Consider the following 21,266-nt stretch of genomic DNA (forward strand, 5'->3'; position numbering starts at 1 on the left):
TCTCGTTCCCTCCACAGGTGGTTTCCACAGCACAGGGTTTAATCACAGGTAAGCCTGAGCATTGGTCATGAGAACGAACTCTGAATTTATGCTACGGAAGCCACGTTGAATTAGAAAAAGTGTCAAAAAATACATCAAAATCCATGTGCTGTACATTCATCAATGGTGTTTATCCAAGAAATAGCTTGCTCCTGGCATTTATTTTACCAATAATTCTCATAGCCCTCGCCCCCTCCTGTGGGCAGAGAAGGTGTTGGGTTGTTTGGATGGGGCCCTTGCTTGCTCTATGGGGCTGTCTATGCGTTGGGAGTCCCGTGCAACCTGGCATCAGCTGGAGCGAGTGGGGAGTGGTCCTGCCTGGGGAGACCCCCAGGCCTGGGCTCTGTGGACCCTTGGCTGGTGGAACCTGGTGTCCCTGGTTGGGGTGTTTGAAGCCGGGGGCTGCCTCAGATTCCCCTTCTTTCCTAAGGCTACCCCAAGACCCCGTGTTCCTAACTGGACAGACCCTTCACTTGCAACACTCTGAAACCTTCCAACACTCAGAACAGGCTTCTAGAAACTTACTCTGCAAAGGAGAGTCTAAAGGGTGGTATCCGTCTACAGCCTGTGGTTTGAGACTTACATCTTGTTTTCTCCTTGTCTTTGTCGTAGGTAGTCTGGGAGATCGTGCCTGTCTCGGCTGTGCCAGCACCGTGGGGCTGATAAGCCACCTGTAAGTCAACAACGTTACTGTAGTCCAGTGGAAGTGGGAGCTTGAAAATGCTTGACTGATGTGTGACTCCTGATTTTGGGGAGACAGTATATTCTACCTTCCTGTTCTTTGTTTTTATTTCTTTTTAGCCTTTATCTTTGTATTTTGAAGTATATAACCTCATACGTTAGTGGATCCTTGGAAAATAAACATAATTCCAGTACTTGTTGTAAATATTACTACATTTCAGTGTATTTTATTCTGGTCTTTTTTTCATATGTCTGTTTTTCAAAACAGACAGTGCTGTGTACTTACCATGCACTGTGTGCTTTTCCATGCTCCCACGTCTGTTGTTGTCGGTGGCTTTTCATGCACTTGTGCAAAGAGACATAGGATGTGCCGCCAGGCAGCATTGTAGGTGTTGGACTCTGCAGTGAACACATTAGACCCTCCCTTGAACCCCATTTGGTCCTTCGCAGAGCATCATGTTGAGTGACTGCTGGCCACAGGGCTCTCCCCCACCTGGTTCTGGGGACATGCCTGGAATGTGGTAGACTTAGCCCTTCCCCATAGTGGTGCTTTTGCAAGGCTGGAGGGCTTCCTGGAGGAAGTGGCATCCATACTTCCCTGTGCACTGTCGCACATGGACTCGAACTTCCCTCGGTTCCTGTGCTCTCCCACCCACCATTCCCTCTATCCAGCATCCCCGAGCGTAGTTTCCTTGTGATGCCCTCCCCCACCTGCGTGGTCAGATGCCCCGACCTCTCTCCTGACTCCCAGGCCCTTGTCCTCTTGCCCCAGAAACCCAGAGTAGAGCCCATCTCTCCCTTCGGACATCTCTGATTCTTCCAGTTGGAGAGTGCAGACCTCTTCCCAAGTGCCCCTCACAACCATGGAGCCATGGGGTCTTCTGAGTTTTCTTACTCATTTGAGATGGTTCATTTGTCACCTCATCTTGGCTCTAACACTTTTCTGGAGAATGCCTTCCTGGAACAGATTTAATTCCCTAAAATAAAAACTATGTAAGTCATACACGAAAACTTGGTTGATGGTAAAGCAAAATTGTGCTTAAACACAGCGGGCTTGCGAGGCTTTTCTTGCATGTGTGAGTGTCTCTGTGGAGTGGGGTTGGCACACATGCAGGGTATGGTGGGGACACAACAGAGTCTGTTTCAAACCCCCTCCCAGCAGCAGTCCCTGCTGGCCCCTGCCTGTTGCAAGAGTACTCCCACCTGGCTCTTGGGTTTGATTTTTTTTTTTTTAAGATTTTATTTATTTGAGGGGCGCCTGGGTGGCTCAGGTGGTTAAGCGTCTGCCTTCGGCTCAGGTCATGATCCCAGGGTCCTGGGATCGAGCCCCGCGTCGCTTCTCCCCCTCCCTCTGCTTCTCCCCGCTGCTCATGTTCTCTCTCTATCTCTGTGTCTCGAATGAATAAATAAATTTAAAAAAATCTTTTAAAAAAATTTTTTACTTATTTGAGAGAGAGCACAAGCAGGGGGAGCAGCAGGGAGAGGCAGACTCCCCGCTGAGCAAGAAGCCCGATGTGGGGCTCCATCCCAGGACCCTGGGATCATGACCTGAGCTGAAGGCAGACACTTAACTGACTGAGCCACCCAGGGGCCCCAATCATGGGTTTGATTTGATTTGATTTGATTTTTTAAAGATTTTATTTATTTATTTGACAGGGAGAGACACAGGGAGAGAGGGAACACAAGCAGGGGGAGTGGGAGAGGGAGAAGCAGGCTCTCGCTGAGTAGGGAGGCCGACACGGGGCTCAGTCCCAGGACCCAGGGATCATGACCTGAGCCGAAGGCAGCCGCTTAACCAACTGAGCCCCTCAGGTGCCCACCCCCCGGGTTTGATTTTAATTAGATTTCTCTTTTGACCAGTGTAAGATGTTGTCATGAACTCTTTATGATGTGGAGCCGTTGATGAATGTGCATAGAACATCTTTACTCTTGCCAAAGTGTGCATTTCTAGATAATTCTAAAGCAAACTCTGTAATCTGCGGGTAGCCTTTCAGGGGCATGGGGCCCAGTGTGAGGCTGGAAACTGGCTGGTGATCCCAGGGTGCAACTCATGCTTGCCATAAAGGATGTAGCCTCGTAAGGCCAGCTCTTGGGTTTTTTTCAAGACAAGCTGGAGGTCTGGGTTTTTGTGTGAAGTCTCTGGTTTTTAGGTACTGACCTCTAAGGCAGATTAGAGGACTGCCATGTGGACTGGTTCACCTGCATGAGCCACCACGGGGGTGGGGGAGGGGAGCCTGCAGAGCCTTCCGCGCCTTTTCCTCTTACATGGGGGTGCTCGTTGTGTCTGGGTGGCCTGCACCTGACGTTTACCCTGGTGAGTCCTGTTGGCTTTTACCTGCAGGGGACCAGGCCTGGAACACCTCCTTTCTGGACAGTCTTTCTGGGTTTACTTTTGAATTATTTCAGTTTTAAAGTGGTCTTTTTGGGATTGTAACTGGAGTGTCCTCAAAACAATAAAATCGGGGCACCTGGGTGGCTCAGTCTGTTAAGCATCTGACTTTGGCTCAGGTCATGATCCCAGGGTCCTGGGATCGAGCCCCGCATCGGGCTCCCTGCTCAGTGGGAAGTCTGCTTCTCCCTCTCCCACTCCCCCTGCTTGTGTTCCCTCTCTCACTGTCTCTCTCTCTGTCAAATAAATAAAATCTTTAAAAAAAAAAAAACAACATAAAATTGTTTGGGAATATTAAAGGCACCCACAGTTTCCCAGAGGGTAAGCTGTTTTCTTTAGTAAGACCTTCTCTCTGTTTCAGGAAGAGGTCTGTCATTTTCTTTTTTTTTTTTTTTTAAAGATTTTATTTTTATTATTTATTTGACAGAGAGACACAGCGAGAGAGGGAACACAAGCAGGGGGAGTGGGAGAGGGAGAAGCAGGCTTCCCCGTGGAGCAGGGAGCCCGATGCGGGGCTCGATCCCAGGACCCTGGGATCATGACCTGAGCCGAAGGCAGACGCTTACCGACTGAGCCACCCAGGCGCCCGAGGTCTGTCATTTTCTTTATCTGGGCCACACCCGCTACCTTTAAGAAGCGCCCAGACATGTTGGGTTTGGTGTCGATGGACCTCCTTTTTCATTCTTTTTCTAAGTGATTATTGCTGGCATGTAAGTCACCAGTCTTCTTGTGTCCAACCACTTCTCACAGCTCGTTTCTCATACTGTCGCTCACACGGTACCACCTGTCCTCAGTGGCGGGGCCTGCGGGGGCACGGCGCCCTGTGAGGCTCCTGGTGTCCGTGCTCCTGCCACTTGCCTGCTCCGTCTGCTGCCGGGCCTGGTGTCAGAGCGGCTGCGGCCCCTCCTGCGTCGTCACTCCAGCCGATCAGGAGCGTCCAGTGTTTGGTCTGTGTAATGTTAGCTTTTGTTTTCAGTACTCTCTGCCCTGTCTTTTTATTCTTACCGTACTAAAATGTTTTTATTAGGGATGGACGTCGAATTTTTCAAGCACCTTTAAGAGTCAAATGTACCTGCATTTAAGATTCATATTAGAATATAAAAATTGCTTTATTAATACAAATTTTTTATAACTAATAATTTTCAGAAAGTTAAGCACTTTCTTTAGAAAGTGAAGCAATGCGGGGCACCCGCTGGCTCAGTTGGTGGAGCAGGTGACTCTTGCTGTCAGGGTTGTGAGCTCAAGCCCCAAGTTGTCTGCAGAGCTTACTTAAAAATAAACAAAAGAAGACTATAGGGGAAAAAAAATGTTGAGCAATGGGAACTATAAAGCTGTTTGGCTGAACGCCTACATTTCAAATGAGAGATTACAGATGAGAGTTGAAGTCTTTATCAGTCTCAGCATCCTGGATATGTTGCTTTTCCTTTTGATGACTCAGTATAAGAAATACTAGCCACATGGATAAGGACAGGTGACCCTTGAACAATGCAGGGAGGGGTCTGGCGCCGACCCCTGGGCAGTGGAAGATGCACATACGACTTGACTTCCCCAAGCTGAACTGCTGCTAGCCAGCTGTTGACTAGAAGCCTTGCTGAACATAACGGTCAATTCGCACATATCTCATGTATCATGTGCTGCGTTCTTACAATAAAGCAAGCTAGACAAAAAATCGTAAGGAAAATGTACTTACAGGACTGTCCTGCCTTTATCAGAAAACCTCCACGCGTAAGTGGGTCCAGCCACAGAAGTCCGCGTTGTTCTGAGGCCAGTGTGATTCTCTCTATTGGTTCTTTTGCGATCTCAGTCTTCAGCTAAAATGGTCCAGACCCCAAACGGTGAGCAGGTGAGGAGTTTCTGATCCAACACAATGTCATGGGCATTGTCTGGCTGCTCTTGACCTCCTTTATCATAAAAATAAAGACAGCAAGGGAGCGCCTAAAATTGGGAATAAGCAAACTAACTCGTTAGTCCTGGAGCTCATTCCGTAGGAAGAGTGGGGCTGCCGTGAGGCTCTTTCCAGAGTCTGGTGCAGTGCGAGTGCTCATAAGACGGGCTGCCGAAATGCGAAAAGTGTGGTGCTAGCTGCTTCCCCGGGCCCTGGAGTGCTCCTGGCACAGGGTGTGCTGTCGTGGGGCCTCGAGGGCTCTGACAGGTGTTGGGATGTTGCAGGCAGTGGTCTCCGGCTCCCCGGCAGAGGGGCCCCTTGTCCTGTAGGCAAGCGCTGTTTCACCTCTTGTCTCTGGGCAGAGAGATGGCCTACGCTCGGTCCTGGTACCTGTTGCTCAGTTGTCGGTCTTTGCTTCCCTTCTTGCTGCTGGTGTCACTTTGCCCTTGCCAGCATCATGTCCCTGAAGAATGGAAGGTGGCACGTGGAGGCTTGCTATCCTCCCTGGCCCAGCCTCAGGCCATCGTCTGGGTGAGCTGTCCCCTCAGGAACGGGACGTGTTAGGAGTTGAGTGGGCACAGGAGTTCTGCCGTTGACAAGAGTTAGGGAGGTGCCACGGGGAGAGCCGGTGCGGGTCCCTTTGCCTGCCGTGCCACCCTGTGGTTGTGTGGCTGATGCCACAAGGCACGGGAAGTGCTGACCCCGTGAATGCGTTCTTTTGCCAGGCACGACTTAGTTTTTCTTTTTTTTAAGATTTTATTTACTTATTTGACAGAGAGAGAAAGAGCACAAGCAGGGGGAGTAGCAGAGGCAGAGGGAGAAGCAGGCTTCCCGCGGAGCAGGGAGCCCGATGCGGGACTCGATCCCAGGACCCTGAGATCATGACCTGAGCCGAAGGCAGACGCTTAACGACTGAGCCACCCAGGGGCCCCACGACTTAGTTTTTCTCTCTCTTTTTTTTTTAAGATTTTATTTTTAAGTCCTCTCCATCCAGTGTGGGGCTCAAACTCACAAGCCCGAGATCAAGAGTCACATGTTCTGCCTACTGAGCCAGCCAGGGTGTCCTTGGTTTTTCTTTTCTTGAAGGTGGCAGCAAGTTGTGTGTGTTGAGGTGGACGTAGGCATCAGCAACCTAAAGTAAAATGGGCAGCTTCGTTAGGAGCCCCCAAGCTCTAATGCCAATAGCCTGTCCTCTAGTGACTGCGAATTTCTTGTTGACACGCTGCTTTTGCCCGGAGTGGGTTTTCCCCACTTTGAAGGGAAAAAAGAGGAAAAGCAGGAGAAGGACAGGGGCCTACTGACCCTGTGTGGGTGGGGCGGGTGCGCGCTTCTCGGGAGCAAGGCCGAGCCAGGGGCTCTCGTGAGCTGGGGCAGAGCAGGGCCCCAGCTGCCCATGGGAAGGCAGCCGTGCACAGATTAGTGTTATTTTGACGAATATTTTTAAAATAACAGATTATGCAATTTTATGCTTTTTGAAAATAGCTAAACCTTTCTGGCTAGATTGCTAGTAATGCTAGTCTCTAGTGTGCGTGAAGATAGCCAGATCTTGGAGCGTCACTGGGCCCAGCTGGATACACCAGGTGCTCTTCTGCTTGCTCTGTTTTCACCAGTCTGTCTGTGCCTGTGGGCCGCCCCCTGCAGCTGCTGACATCATGCCTTCTCAGGGAAGCCACTTGCTTCCTTTTGCTAATTGAGGGTTGGAAAATGGGATAATTAAGTTTGACAGGGATAGGAGGTAAGGTTTTTTCCTGTGTGTGGGCATTGTCATCGCCCGCACTGGGAAGTGAGGCCGAGGCGCGGAGGGCCCAGGCTGTGGCCACGGTCTCACAGCCCCACGTGGCTGAGCAGCTCTGCTGTGCTCCGTGTAGCCTGCCCTTTCCAGCTGTGACCCAGCAGGGTGAGCTCAAGGCCACCACCTTCCCGCTCAGGTGTTGACTGTGGGGACCTGGGGTTCATGGCACAGGACTGACCCTGCCCTTGCAGACAGGCAGGAGGCCAGCACGGGGTTGATCGACGGGAGGCCAGCGGTGCCCCATGCCTGAGGTGGGCACGTCCCTGTTTGTCCTTCGGTATTCCCCATGCGTAAAAGGTGCAGCTGAACTGGACACTCACTAGCTTCCTTCCAGCCCTCAGCTGCTCTGATGGGAGAGTAATCATAGCTGCCACCTTTCTGGTTGGTGTTGCTCGTGCCAGACACTGTTCTGGGTACTTCATATATATTACCACACCCACTTACAGAGGACGTTCCCGAAGCACAGAGGGGTTAATTAAGTTGCCCAAGGTCTCACAGCAATAAATAGTGGATTGGAATTTGAACTGGGACAGGCAGCTGTAGAGCTCAGGTCCTCACTGCTGGTGTTGGGCCAGGTGCAGTGAGATGATCCAGCAGATGGGAAGAGGCTGGGGCGTGTTGCTTATAAGCACATGCCTCTGAGGTTAAGTTGGGAGCCCGTGGCCTCCCAGAAGCGTGTTTGTGCACCAGGGAGGGAGGAGGTTTCCGGTAGGACAGGTGAGGTACATAGAAGATGGTGGGGTTCTGAGAATCGTGCAGGTAAGTTGCTCCAGCACTGGGCTGTAATTGAGGCTCTGGGCTGAGCAGAGGGAGCAGCACGGGGAAGAGAGGGAGGAGTGGGCTCTGGATGTGATTTGTTGGGTTTTTGCCATTTTGCACAAACATCTTTGCTGGACTGCACACAGGGTTGGGTCACCATTGATTCGAGTGTCCTCACTGACTTCCAGGACTTGCTCAAGAGCTGTAGGTCTTTGTAGAAAGTCACCTGGTAGGGGAAAGGACCCCGCCCTCTCGACCCTGCCCCACCCCAAATTCCCCAAGTCTGGGAACCCACATGGGAGATCTGCCCCAAGGTTGGGTCTCTCTAGTGCAGAGGTCAGGCTTCTGCTGTTTGTGTCCAGCCTGTCCCTTAACCCCAGGCCCTAGCCCCTGCCCAGGCTCCTTGGTGTCCTAGTGTCCTCCATGAGCCCACGGGGACTGGCTGCCCTTGGTCTCTTGCACAAGCCCCTTGCAAGCAGCTTCTCCTCTTCCTGATGTGTTTTCTGAGCATCAGGAAGCAGTGGGGAGTCTGTTTCACGTGCCAGGAAGGTTGAGTGTGCTACGTGTAGTTGTGATACGGCTCTGGTTTGTGTCGTTCTTGTCGGTATGTGGTGCTGGGGGGTCGTAGACAGTGGCTGGCTCCTCATCGCTGTTTTCCTTTTTCCCTTTTCAAGGAACATGCCATTTCGCTGCTGCACTCCCGTCCACCCCGTGCACCTTTCCTTCAGAACCGATCCCCGTGGCTATTGGACTCTGAGGCCCGAGCGCGTGTGCTCGGCGGCTGGAGCGCCGTGGGCCCCCACCTCCGCCAGTCTGGTTGTCCCAGGGCCACCGTTCCTTCCCTGGCGCTGCTGGCACTCGTCGCCCCCACTGGGCGATGACTCTGTGGTGGAGAAGTCCCTCAAGTCCCTAAAGGACAAGAACAAGAAGCTGGAGGAGGGTGGCCCCGTGTACAGCCCCCCCCCCGGAGGTGGCCGTGAAGAAGTCGCTGGGGCAGAGGGTCCTGGACGAGCTGAAGCACTACTACCACGGCTTCCGCCTGCTCTGGATTGACACCAAGATCGCCGCGCGCATGCTCTGGCGAATCCTCCACGGCCACAGCCTGACCCGCAGAGAGCGCAGGCAGGTAATGGGCATGCGAGACTTCCTGGTCCATTCCCCTTCTAGGTGCTTTAAAATACGTTTAGAGCTTTTTTCTGCCACTTCTGGTTTTTTAAAAAAAAACACAGAAAAACCAGCCCTTGACCCTCCCTGTGAGACACGCTGACGGCGGCACTGCCTCTCCGCCGGAGCTCCCAGACATGTGTCCTCAGCCCCAGAACCTGCCCGCTCACCCGACCCCTCTGCCCGAGCTTCTGGCTCAGCATGGCGTGCACCAGCGCTCTCTGCTGTCCACCAGCTCTTTTTTTTTTTAAGATTTTATTTATTAGAGAGAGAGGAGCGAGAGCGAGAGAGAGCACGATTGGGGGGAGGGGCAGAGGCCGAGGGAGAAGCAGGCTTCCCGCCTAGCAGGAAGCCCAATAACGCGGGCGCCATCCCAGGACCCCGGGATCGTGACCTGAGCCAGAAGGCAGACGCTTCACCGACTGAGCCACCCAGGTGCCCCATGCCATCCCCCGGCTCTTAAAAAAGTCTTCCTGTTTTTCCAGGAGCCCAGACCTTTTAGGTCTCTTATTTTGTCTGAAGTAACTGATGGTTACACCGTTGACCTTTCTTTCTTCCCCTCTTGCTCTTTTTTTTTATGGTGAGTCCCCAGGGGCAAGGGGCAGCTTTAACATTCTCAGCACCCTCAGATTCCCCAAGGAGGGGTGCAGTGATGTCTGTTCTCTTGATCCTCTTAAGATCAGAGGATCTTAGGAATTGGCTGTCATGTATGAGAGTTACTTTGGCTTCTGATTTTATGCTAGTTCTCAGGAACTTCATGGAGAACATGGGTCATTGTTTTAACTGGCTGGAGTGTCCCCTGAGATGCTGTTTTAGGCGGGAGCAGGTTGAGGATTGGAGGAAGGAGCAGTGGCGTTGGGATTTCAAATCATGCTCTTAGCGCTCACTGGGTGTTGATTACAGCACACAAGTTAATGCTTTATGACCTGGACTCCCTTCTGCTCCTCCCCCATCCCATTCTGCCTTGAAAGGTGCATGTGTTTGCTACTTCATTGAAGACAGTGAAACTTTAAGAACAAACAGAGTTGGAGCAGATGAGCCCGTCCCAGGGCGACGTCCCAGCGTGGACACGGGCTTGGCTGAGGCCGCGCATCCGTGTTGCCAGCTTTAAGGAGGGGGCTTGTGGAGCAATGCTTTTTTCCCTCGTTTAGGGCCTTGTAGGTACTTCGAATTTGAACAAAACGTTGGCAGTCCTGATAATTATAGAAAAGTGACTGTTAAATTATGTTTACAAAGGCAAAGAGATTGTAAAATAATTTGTGTAAGTATTGTGTAAGCGGGAGGTACATTTGAAGTGTGAATTTTTTTTTTTTTAAAGATTTTATTTATTTATTTGAGAGAGAGAGAATGAGAGACAGAGAGCACGAGAGGGAAGAGGGCAGAGGGAGAAGCAGACCCCCTGCTGAGCAGGGAGCCCGATGTGGGACTCGATCCCGGGACTCCAGGATCATGACCTGAGCCGAAGGCAGTCGCTTAACCAACTGAGCCACCCAGGCGCCCTGAAGTGTGAATTTAAGGTCACGCAACTGCTGGATGCTTGCTGATCGTGTTAAGTAGAGAATGACAGAACTGTGTGGGACTCCTGTGGGATACGAGTACCCGGAGAGTAGCTTTGTCCTCTGACTCTGGGCCCCATGGACCTGCAGTGTTTGCTGGAGGGGGTGCTTCTGTGCCCTGTCGCAGGAGACGTGGCTTAGCCACGGAGATGGCTCAGCGGCAGCGCTGGGTGTCCAGGGTCACAGTGCACATCTGTTGACGGTGTGTCAGGTGGCCGTGTGGGCAGAGACGGTGCCGTCATGGGCCTCCGTTTGTGCTCGAATTAGCTGCGTGCGCTCTAGATGCTTCCAGGTCCTGGTTTTCCAACCGGGACAATGTGCAGCTGACATCAGACGCAGCTGTCCGTGGAGAGGTGCAGTTAGGGCCTGCTTGGTGGGCTCCCGGGGTCTCTGGGGAGCTGGTGGGGGGGTTTGATTCTCTGCCTCCCCAGTATGCTCATGGCTCCTCCTTCTAGAGCTTTCCCTCCAAGTGCTGGCTTCAGGTGGAGCATGTTAGAGTGCTGATGCTCACCATGTGGTGATGCTCTTAGGATGGTGAAATTGCTGGTCCATCCTTTGACACCAGGCGCATGATCGAGAGTTAGTGCGGTTTCTCTCTGAGGCGTTATTTCCTGACAGTCTCTGGCTTTGTTAGACTGTTACCCACTCCAGCCTCTGCTCCCTTCAGTGTGGTGACCAGGTGTGGCAGGCGTGACACTTGGCCCCCAGCCCTTGGCTTCTAACTGCTCCACAAGGAAGAACCAGGGCTCCTCAGAGCTCACCAACAGTGCTACGAGATGAGCTTGTATACCACATTGGATGGGCCTGTGTTGGAAAGTAAGGAAAGACCCGAAAATAAACAAGGGGGGCACTTCTGGGGGTTGTCAATGTGGAATAAAACAATTTTTTTTTCATTTCTTTTAGCAATATTGTACGGTGTCATATTTTTTGATGCTATTACACATGGAATTTTTTATTGTGGTAAAATACACAATCTAAAATTACCATTTTAACCATTTTTATGTATATGCTCCTGTGGCACTGAATACCTTCACATTGTTGTGAACGTCCCCACCCTCCATCTCCAGAATTCTTCCATCTTACCAAACCGAAACTCTGCCCCTCCCCACACTCCCCGGCCCCCCGACACCCACCATCTACTTCCTGTCCCTGTGATCTGACTCCTCTGCGGGCCTCATGTCACACAGCATTCGTCCCTTGGTGGCTGGCTCACTTCACTCAGCACAGTGTCCTCAGTGTCCATCCAGGTGGTGGCAGGTGTCAGTCTCCTTCCTGTTTAAGGCTGAATAACACTCCACCATGTGTGTTGTGTGTCCGTTTTGTTTATCCATCCATCCGTCCTTCCATGGACACTTGGGTTCTTCCATCTTTTGGCTCTTGTAGGTAAATGGAGTCTTTGAAATTTCAGTTTCCAGTTGTCAATTGCTAGTACAGTTGACCCTTGAACAACACAAGTTTGAACTGTGTGGATCCACTTATGTGCAGATTTTTTAATAAATGTATAAACATAAAAAACATACACACTACTGCAAATGTACTTTCTCTTAAGATTCTCTTAGTATTTTTTTGGGGGGGGGGGTGGCTTTATTGTAAGAATACAGCATATGATACCTACAGCACAGAAAATGCGTGTTCATCGACTGTTCTTGTCCTCACTGAGGCTTCCTGTCAACAGGAGACTCTTAGCAATTATCTTTTGGGGGGAGTCAAAATTTATACGTGGATTTTTGACTGGGTGGGAGGGTCACTGCCCCTAACCTCTGTGGAGTTCAAGGGTCTACTATATATAGAAGTACAACTGGTTTCTTTTTAAAGATTTATTTATTTGAGGGGCGCCTGGGTGGCTCAGTCATTAGGCGTCTGCCTTCCCAGGGTCCTGGGATCGAGCCCCGCGTCGGGCTCCCTGCACCGCGGGGAAGCCTGCTTCTCCCTCTCCCACTCCCCCTGCTTGTGTTCCCTCTCTCACTGTGTCTCTCTCTCTGTCAAATAAATAAATAAAATCTTAAAATAAAGATTTATTTATTTGAAAGAGAAAGAGCGTTCGTGTGTGCATGAGTGGGGGATGCAAAGAGAGAGAATCCCAAGCAGACTCCCCGCCCAGCGCAGAGCCCGACCAGGGGCTCCATCTCACCACCCTGAGATCAGGACCTGAGCTGAAACCAAGAGTCAGATGCTCAACTGACTGTGCCACCCAGGCGCCCCAGGAGTACTACTGATTTTTATATATTGATCTTGTGTCTTACAGATTTACCGAAGTCCATTATTCTGGTATCTTTTGCTGTGGTGGGTTGTGTTGTTTTGTTTTGTTTGGGGGGGGGCAGAGGGAGAGGGAGAGAGAGTCTTGGGCAGGCTCCACTGTGGAGCCTGACGTGGGGCTTGATCTCACGGCCCTGAGATCACCCCCTGAGCTGAGATCATGAGTCAGCTGCTTAACCGACTGCACCACCCAGGTGCCCCTGCATCTGTTTAGATGGTCATATGGTTTTCCTTTTTTTAGTTTTATTGATTAAATGGTTGAGATTATATGATTAAAAACAAGACCCAACTCTGTGCAGTCTACAAGAAACACAGCTTAAATGTAAAGACAAATAGATTCCAAGTGAAACAGTGGGGAAAGGGAAGTGGTGCTGACAGAAGAAGGCTGGCCAGGCCTTCTGAGCGCCAGACTGTGGCGACGGCAGAGCAAAGATGAGAAGGTCATCCTGGTGTCCAGCATTTCATGATGCTAAAGGGGTCAAGTCGGCAGAAGGATAGAACATTCCTAAACATTTATGTACCTAATGACAGAAGCCAGATGCCAAAGAATATATTGTATGACTCCACGTATGGGAAATGTCCAAATAAAGCAAATTTACAGAAACAAATCAATTTGCTATTTGCCTCGAGCTGAGGGTGGAAACGCAGGTTGACTACAGATGGACATGGGGAACTTTATGGCATGACAAAAATGTTCTAAAAATGGGTTATGGTGATAGTTTCACAATCTGTAAATTTACCAAAAATCATTGAATTACACACTTGGTGGTGAATGTTATGGAATGTAAATTAAACTTCAATAGAACTACTAACAAAAAAATTAATGGACGAATGTCAAAAACCACATCAACTTGAAGGGTCTTTCCATGGTCGAATCCTGGACCATTTGAATATAAAAATAAAAATAGTAATGAATTGTAAACAAATGAAGAAATATAGGAATCCGTGAATCTGTTTTGACAATAAATAGGAAAGTGAACGTGCGAGGTTTGTAAATGAGGAGATAGGTTCAGGTTGGGGGTCCCAGCTCTGTGCCCCGCAGAGTACAGACTGGTTTGAGAAGAGCCAGATGAGTGCCGTCTAGGGAGAAAAGCCTCAGGTGCGTCATCCACAAACTCAGGGCGCACACCATCGAGGGCCAGGTGCCTCCTGACAGACAAGAGGGGTCGCCAGCACTTAGGGAGCCGGGCTCCAGCGGGGATGGCCACGAGCCCAATCATAAGTGTCAGATGAGGCCGAAACGAAGCCGTTTCTAGGACTGACGTGGCTCTTCCAAAGCACGTCTGGTTCATGACAGTGGACACAGACACGTGGACGTGCACGGGAGTGCCTTTGGTGCCTGTGAGCCTAGGCAGTTGTGAGTGCAAGCCGTAGTTGACTGGTCGTGAGAGAAGAGAAAGCTGAGCTGCCTGGGGGTGTGGCAGGGAGTGTCCACTCTCGGGGATTTTGGATGATTGCGACCTGCGCGTTTCTTTAATGGCTTCAGCGGTAGTTGATTCTATTGATGAAGCCCTTGGATGTTTGTCAGTCATTGCTCTGCAGTGCAGGGTTAAGTCAGGCCATCCTGAGAAACACACAGCCAACACTCCTCCTTTGTGCTGACCGTTTGGGGTGGGCGGCATGGCCGGTGCCAGCTACGGCCAGTCGTCGGTCTGGGGCGCCCAGGCCCGGTGGGCAGCGCCGTGGCTGTGTCAGGCCGTCCCTGCAGAGCAGGGCCCCCGCAGTGGGCGGGGCATGAAGGGACGGGGCCACTGCTAGGGCGAGCGTCCACCCCTCCTCTCGGAAGGCTGTCTTCCGTGCTTCAGACACGGGAGGAAGAGCCGCCTTTGGGAGCAGGCGGCGGAGCCATCTGGGACGTCGTGCTCTCGCCGACCCCTGCCAGGTGCTGCCTGTGGTCGCGCCTCTGAGGGTCACGTGAGCAGTCTTGTCGCCTCACCCTCTGACCCCTTCGGCCTTTTCCCAGTTTCTCCGGATCTGCGCTGACCTCTTTCGCCTGGTCCCCTTCCTGGTCTTTGTGGTGGTGCCGTTCATGGAGTTCCTGCTTCCTGTCGCCGTGAAGCTCTTCCCCAATATGTTGCCGTCCACGTTCGAGACCCAGTCCATCAAGGTGACGGGGCGTCGGGGGCGGTGAGCTCAGGGCAGGGCGGACGCGCATGCAGTTAGGACGTCTGCACTGTTGGTGGCTGACGTTCAGGTGTCCCGTGTTGCCTTCGTGAGTCAGCCGTGCTTCGGACATGCTTCTCTGTAAATGTGTTTTAGAATACGGTTTCTGTAGCCCAGCTCTTCAGGCCACAAGTTGAGGCTGTGCGTGGGGGTAAGAGCCATGGACTCCACACCGCACACAGAGCTTAGAAGTGTCACTGGGTGGCCCTGCTCCAAGAGGCCACACAAGTATTTTTTAAAACCATGAAACGGAAGAGAAAGTCTCAGAACGCGTAGCACCTGGGTCCTGGGTGGGAGTGGATGCCGTTCAGGGAGATGTGGCAGCGCTGGGTTGAGGGCTACCGTGCACTCCGTGCTGTGGTTCCCATCGGAGGACTAGGAGCCACTGCTCTGACTGGTGCCAGCCAGGGAAGCTGTGGGGGGGCTGGGGCGCGGGCCAGGGGAGTGCAGCACCCCTTCTTTGACCTCACAGGAAGAGAGGCTGAAGAAGGAGCTGCGTGTCAAGCTGGAGCTGGCCAAGTTCCTGCAGGATACCATTGAGGAGATGGCCCTGAAGAACAAGGCAGCCAAGGGGAACGCCACCAAAGACTTCTCCGTGTTTTTCCAGAAGGTACTGTGATGCTCTGGGGCCCTGGTGGCCTCAGCCCACGGGTCCCAAGTGTTGGTTAGAGCCTCAGGGCTGCCCCGTCTTATTTGGGGGCATGCCTCACTGCCTCACTTCTTCTCTCTGCTCTACTGCACACGGCAAGAGTGGGGCTCCCCGACAGGCATGGACTAGTGCTGTGGGGGTGTAACCGGGAGCCCCACCCCGGCCCCGTACTCAGTGAGGTCAGGCCTGCTCTCCTGAGAACTTGAACCTCGCTGACATTCACCATTGTTTGCCTGTGTCTCCAGACTTCGCAGCAGCCCCAGGGGAGGTAGAGTTTGGCAGATGAGGAACTAAGACCCTGCAGTGGTGACATGCTGGAGGGCCAGGCTCAGGGGCCAGGCTTGGGGGCTGCTCCCCAGCTACGTCCACAGTGGGGAGCCTCTTGCCAGCCGGTAGCCGCGGCTCTGCACGGGCGGGAGGGGGGCAGCAGGTGGCCTTGCGCTGCATGGAGGTGTCCTCCACGGGGAGCCAGCGCAGGCTTGCTCAGGGCGTGGAGCCCTCGAGGGGCGGCTCCCCAGCAGGAGCGTAACGACAAGGCAGATCCGACGGAGGGTGTGGATGATCCGGGGCTCTTCAGCTGATCCTCCTTTGTTTCTTCACTTGAGGCTTGTGGCCCAAGTCCATGGGTGGTGCCGGGGAGCGCGCACGCACACACACGCGCACGCGCGCGCGCGCCCCCCACCCAGTGGCTCAGCCACGTGATTGCTCCCGCAGATCCGAGAGACAGGCGAGAGACCCAGCAATGAGGAGATCCTGCGTTTCTCCAAGTTGTTTGAGGACGAGCTGACCCTGGATAACCTGACGCGGCCGCAGCTGGTGGCCCTGTGCAAGCTGCTGGAGCTCCAGTCCATCGGCACCAACAACTTCCTGCGCTTTCAGCTCACCATGAGGCTGCGGTCCATCAAGGCTGACGACAAGGTGAGCGGCCTGCGGTCGTGGCTCTGCCTCTCCAGGTACTTAGGTTTCTGGTTGTAGAAGCAGCAGTGTCCTCACTCTAAAGCTCTGGTGGCCCTGTCGTTCCCAGATCATGGCTCTTTGCCCACTCTGTGCCCCGTGTGCACACGCTGGATGCGTGCGCGCGTCTGCTGCAGTAACACTGGAACCGTCCCGACAGGTGGTCAGTTGGCAGGACATTAGGAGACCTGTCCACGTCGCTGAGTATTTGTTGGAAGGATGACTGGCAGCGATTGCCTGTTTCATTACATGGACGTGTCATAACTGTTACGTGGATGCATCATAACTTCCTAACCATCACTTTCGCTGATATTTTCCTACTCTAGACAGTGCTGTAATAAACATCTTTTAACATGGATTTTTGTTCCAGATCTTTGATAGTTTTCATAAAAAGAGTAGCTACAATTGGGGCTCCCAAGGGAAAGGGCAGGAGGGCCAAAGCAAGTGCCGGCCCACAAGCAGATTACTCCCAGGGCTGCGCTGAGCGCTGTGTCCTCCCGCCTGCCCACACGCCAGGGCACTTTTCCTGGGAGGAGCTCCTAAAACCGCCTTCTTGTCCTCCACCGGCGCTTCTCGCCATATGGTCTCCGGTGTCTGGTGTTCTCATAGCTCTCCAGGCACACCTCGGAGGTGCTCAGTCTCCGTCCCAGACCGCTCGAGCTCCGCTTTCTTGAACAGCTCGTCGTAGCTCCTGTCTGATTATTCCGACAACCGTGGTCTGGAGGTCTTTGTTTTGTTTTCTTCGGTTTGTGTGTTTGCAGTATCTAGTTGTGTCCGAATGCAGACATGTCTGTGGGAAGTTTCTGAGCTTCCGGGTGTCGCCGTCTTCCTCCGGGAGGGGCCCACCCAAGTCTGCTCTGCTGTCGAGGGCCCGGTCGTCTGGGGATCACAGCCGCAGTCAGGGCTGGGCCTGCAGCCTGGCCGAGGCCCTCCCCCACAGTGCCGCCTGCGTAGCTGGGCCCCGGAGGCCCCTCCGCTTTGTGCAGATTTTCTGCCCCACTCCTTGGTTCTGTGCTGCTCAGTTGGGGTGCCTGAGGACGGGGTTGTTTCCCGCCCGTCCTCCTCCCTGGGCGGCGGCCCTCGAGGCCTGTCTGCTCGAGCAGCCCCTCGACTCCGGCTGTCATCTTCTTAGCCCGGCGAGATGTCTCTGCCTCTCAGCCGTGGCCCCAGGCCTGGACTCTCCGCCTGCCCTAAAAGTTGGTCGAAGTTGTCGTGTCCCAGTGGCTCGCAGACGGACAGCCCACACCTCCGTGGTTGCCTGGCCTTTCCGTCCACATGATCTCACTGTGCCCGAGCCCTAGTTGTGTTAGCTTTCCGACGCTGCCTGGTGTGTATTGTGTGTGTTTTATCGCCTTTCTAGGAGTTCTCAGCAGGGGAGTGGGTCGGATGAGAATGGCTCCTCGTCATAGCTTGAAGTAGCAGAGCGTCACTGTGTTTCTGAAAGGATGAAAAAAAACCTTTTCTCCAGCGCAGTACAGGTCGTCTGGGAGCGTACTCCGGGCACCCACTGCAGCAGAGCGAGGGGGGCTGCCGTGTGGCTGCCCCCACTCCCGCCCCACCTGCAGAGAGGCAGCTCAAGGGCAGGTCGCCTGGGGTTGAGTCCTGGCCATTCGCCTGCTCTGTGATCTTGGACAAGTCGTCCTGCTGCTCAACGCCACAGTGGCCAGACCTCCACCGTCGGGAAGGTGGAGTGGGCTTCCTTTCCCCTGGATGTTGATGTTAAGTGACAAGATTGTGAAGCCTGGGAGAAGACCCTGGGACCCCAGGACCAACCCGGTGGGTCTTTGTGCCTTGGGGCTGAAGAGACGGCAACGAAGAGGTGCTGATGTATGCAGACTTCCAGAGCCTGATGGGGGTGCTCACTGGCTCCGTCGCTGGAGCCTGTGACTCTTGATCTCAGGGCTGTAAGTTCGAGCCCCACGTGCGGTGTAGAGATTACTTAAAATTGATATCTTTTTTAAAAAGCAAGCAGAAAACCCCCTAACAAAAGTCTGCTCTCTCTGGCCAGAGGACAGGAAAGGGGCTGCTTCGCAAGACAGAGGACTTGGGACAGTGACCGCTCTACCCCAGCAGACACTAGGGGGACGCCATCACCCCTCCATGTGCACTGCTGGCTGAGGTCTGAGGCCGCCACCCTCTTCCGGATGTCACAGCTGGGACGGTGTCCAGGAAGGCCGACCGATGGTGCCGAGCTGCCCTCCCTCCCCGGGGCGCAGTGTCCGTAGACCAGCAGGGGCCAGGGCCTTCACTTCACCTAACCGCTCCCAGGCCTTGCCCTGCGCCCCACTGGGGTGGTGTCCAGAGCCAGGTGGGCTGCCTACCCCACCTAGCCCAGGAGGTATGGGGAGCCCTGGCGGAAAATTAGAACTCGAATCCCCACTACCCCAGAGAAACAGAAGTGCCTCCCCCGGGGCTCAGTGGAGGCTGAATGGGGGCCTGGCAGCAACGAGCCGGCACCCTACCTATTCCAAACTGTGCCACGGATGTCGTTTTTGGGTATAACCAAGAGATAACACAGAGAAGTCAACCATTGAAGGGAGCTTATGACTCACATTTGCCCTAGAAATGGGGGCACAGCCCCCATTGAGGGCCAGATGAGACCTTGACACACCTGGGGACCAGAAAGCGGGAACAAGGGAGGACCTGGGACCTGGCCTTTATTACTCGTGTGGTAGGAGTTAGGAGTGGCTGGCCACAGGAAGTGACACAGGGCTCAGGCTTTGTGGTTGGAGGATTTGAAACCGGATTCTTGCATTCCCATGAAAGCCAGGCCACGGGGCGGGGGAATCTAAGCCATGTAGGCTTGTTAGTTTGGATCAATAGATGCCAGATCATCAATTGCAAAATCTGTAGAAATTGGTTAGAACATTACTCACCACTCCCATGCCAGAGTGCTGTCCGAAGGAGCTAGCTAAGATCGAATATTGAAACAAGATCCAGAATCTCATTTTTAACACCCAAAACGTCCGGGTTTAAATTGAAAATTACTCCTTATGTTAAGAATCAGAAGGCTCTTGGGACACCTGGGTGGCTCAGTTGGTTGAGCGTTTGACTCCTCAGCTCAGGTCTTGATCTCAGGGTTGTGAGTTCAAGCCCCGCTCTGGGCTCCATGTGAAGCTTTAAAAAAAAAAAAAAAAGAAGAACGGAACATTCTCAAAGTGGATAAACAAAGGCAGCCGATGGAGATAGCAGAGACGTGAGACCCAGAGGACGGTTGTGAAGCAGCCCTTGGGTAGCCACAAGGAAGCATGGTCCTGGCAGAGAAAACGAAGAAAAACCAAATGGGAATCTTTTTTTATTTGAAGATTTTATTTATTTATTTTAGAGAGAGCGTGAGCAGGGAGGAGAAGGGGAAGGAGAAAGAATCTGAAGCAGACTCCACCCTGAGCACAGAGCCCAACCTGGGGCTCGATCCTGCAACCCTGAGATCACAGCCTGAGACGAAACCAAGAGTCAGATGCTCAACCGACTGAGCCACCCACGTGCCCCACAAATGGAAATTTAGAGAAGTGAAAAATAAAATCCAAAATAGAAAGCTTAATGGATGAGCTCTATAGCAGAAAGGGAGAGGACAGAAGGACAGGCTCAGTGAACTTTTAAGATAAAACAGTAGAAATCACCCATCTGAACATCTGAGAAAACAGTTTAAAAAAATGAGCAAAGGGACGTCTGGGTGGCTGCTCAGGTCATGATCCCAGGGTCCTGGGCTCGAGCCCCATGTCCCTGCTCAGCGGGGAGTCTGCTTCTCCCTCTGCCTCTCGCCCCTGCTTGTGCTCGCTCGCTCTCTCACAAATGAATAAACAAAATCTTAAAAAAAAAGTGAGCAGGGCTTCAGCTGCCTGTGGCATTAGAGGAAAGCATCTCACATACTTGTCAGAGCTCTGGAAAGAGAGGAGGGAGGGCAGAGCTGGGAAAGTGCTGGAAGAAATAACAGCTGAACTCTTCTCAAATTCCGTAAAAGACCTGAATCAGCAAATCTTAGAAGCTGAGTGAACCTCAGGTGGGATCCACCCAAAGAAATCCACACGAAGACATATCATGGTCAAACGAAACAATGCTGAAGACAGCTGATTTTGACAGCAGTGCGTGAGAACGGCGTCTGGCCCACAGCGAAGATGCTCCTCAGAACTTAGAGGCCGGAAGGAAGGAACAGTATTCTTCACGTGCTGAAAAGCCCTGTCAGCTCCGAGTCCTCTTCCCATTGAAAATATTCTCTAAGAAAATGGGGGGAGTCAGGACTTTGTCAGAAGAAGGGAAACTAAGAGAACTTGCCACCAGCAGATCTGCCTCAACCTAGAGGAGGATCTCTACTCAGAAAGGACATAGTTGACCCTTGAATGATGTGGGGGTGAGAGACACTGGACCCCGCGTCTCCCCCAACACACACGAAAACCTGCATATGACTCCTTTTTTTAGTCTCTTTATCCATAACTGAAGTGGTGTTAGAGTAGAGAAGGTATTTACAAGTGCGGTGATGTGTTAGGAAGGGGATCATCTAGAAGGCAGTAGAAGTACACTGGGGATGTGTGCAGAGCTGTGTGAGGTTCACAGGTCCACCTTTTTTTTTTTTTATAAAGATTTTATTTATTTACTTGACAGAGAGAGAGTTAGTGAGAGCAGGAACACAAGCGGGGGAGTGGGAGAGGGAGAAGCAGGCTTCCCGCCGAGCAGGGAGCCCGATGCGGGGCTCGATCCCAGGACCCTGGGATCACGACCCGAGCCGAAGGCAGACGCTTAACGACTGAGCCACCCAGGCGCCCCGGTCCACCTTTTATATGACCCTCGGCTCTGTAGTGTTTCAGGTTACGTTCTCAGAAAGAAACAAAATGCCCAAGACAGGATTTGACTCCATTAAAAACACAACTGGAGGGAGCTCCTCCCTCTGTGTCTCTCAGGCGTCAGCAAGCAGGTGGCACAGCCGGGCCCTCTGTGTGTGACATTTGACCCCCAAAAACCTACCTGCTAAGAGCCTGCTGTGG

The 21,266-nt window shown here is 52.7% G+C and overlaps 1 protein-coding gene across 1 annotated transcript in view; it reads left to right on the plus strand.

Annotated features, from left to right (window-relative positions):
- Window positions 1-656: 656 nt before the first annotated feature.
- Window positions 657-21,266, plus strand: part of LETM1 (leucine zipper and EF-hand containing transmembrane protein 1) — a 34,681-nt gene continuing 14,071 nt past the window's right edge. Inside the window, 6 exon segments of the mRNA XM_044913041.1 lie at window positions 657-712; window positions 8,220-8,502; window positions 8,504-8,671; window positions 14,485-14,628; window positions 15,157-15,294; window positions 16,048-16,251. Of these exon segments, the coding sequence (XP_044768976.1) occupies window positions 8,224-8,502; window positions 8,504-8,671; window positions 14,485-14,628; window positions 15,157-15,294; window positions 16,048-16,251 (933 nt within the window). The 5' untranslated portion in view covers window positions 657-712; window positions 8,220-8,223.

This window comes from Neomonachus schauinslandi, chromosome 2, assembly GCF_002201575.2.
Source record: "Neomonachus schauinslandi chromosome 2, ASM220157v2, whole genome shotgun sequence".
Lineage (NCBI taxonomy): Eukaryota > Metazoa > Chordata > Mammalia > Carnivora > Phocidae > Neomonachus > Neomonachus schauinslandi.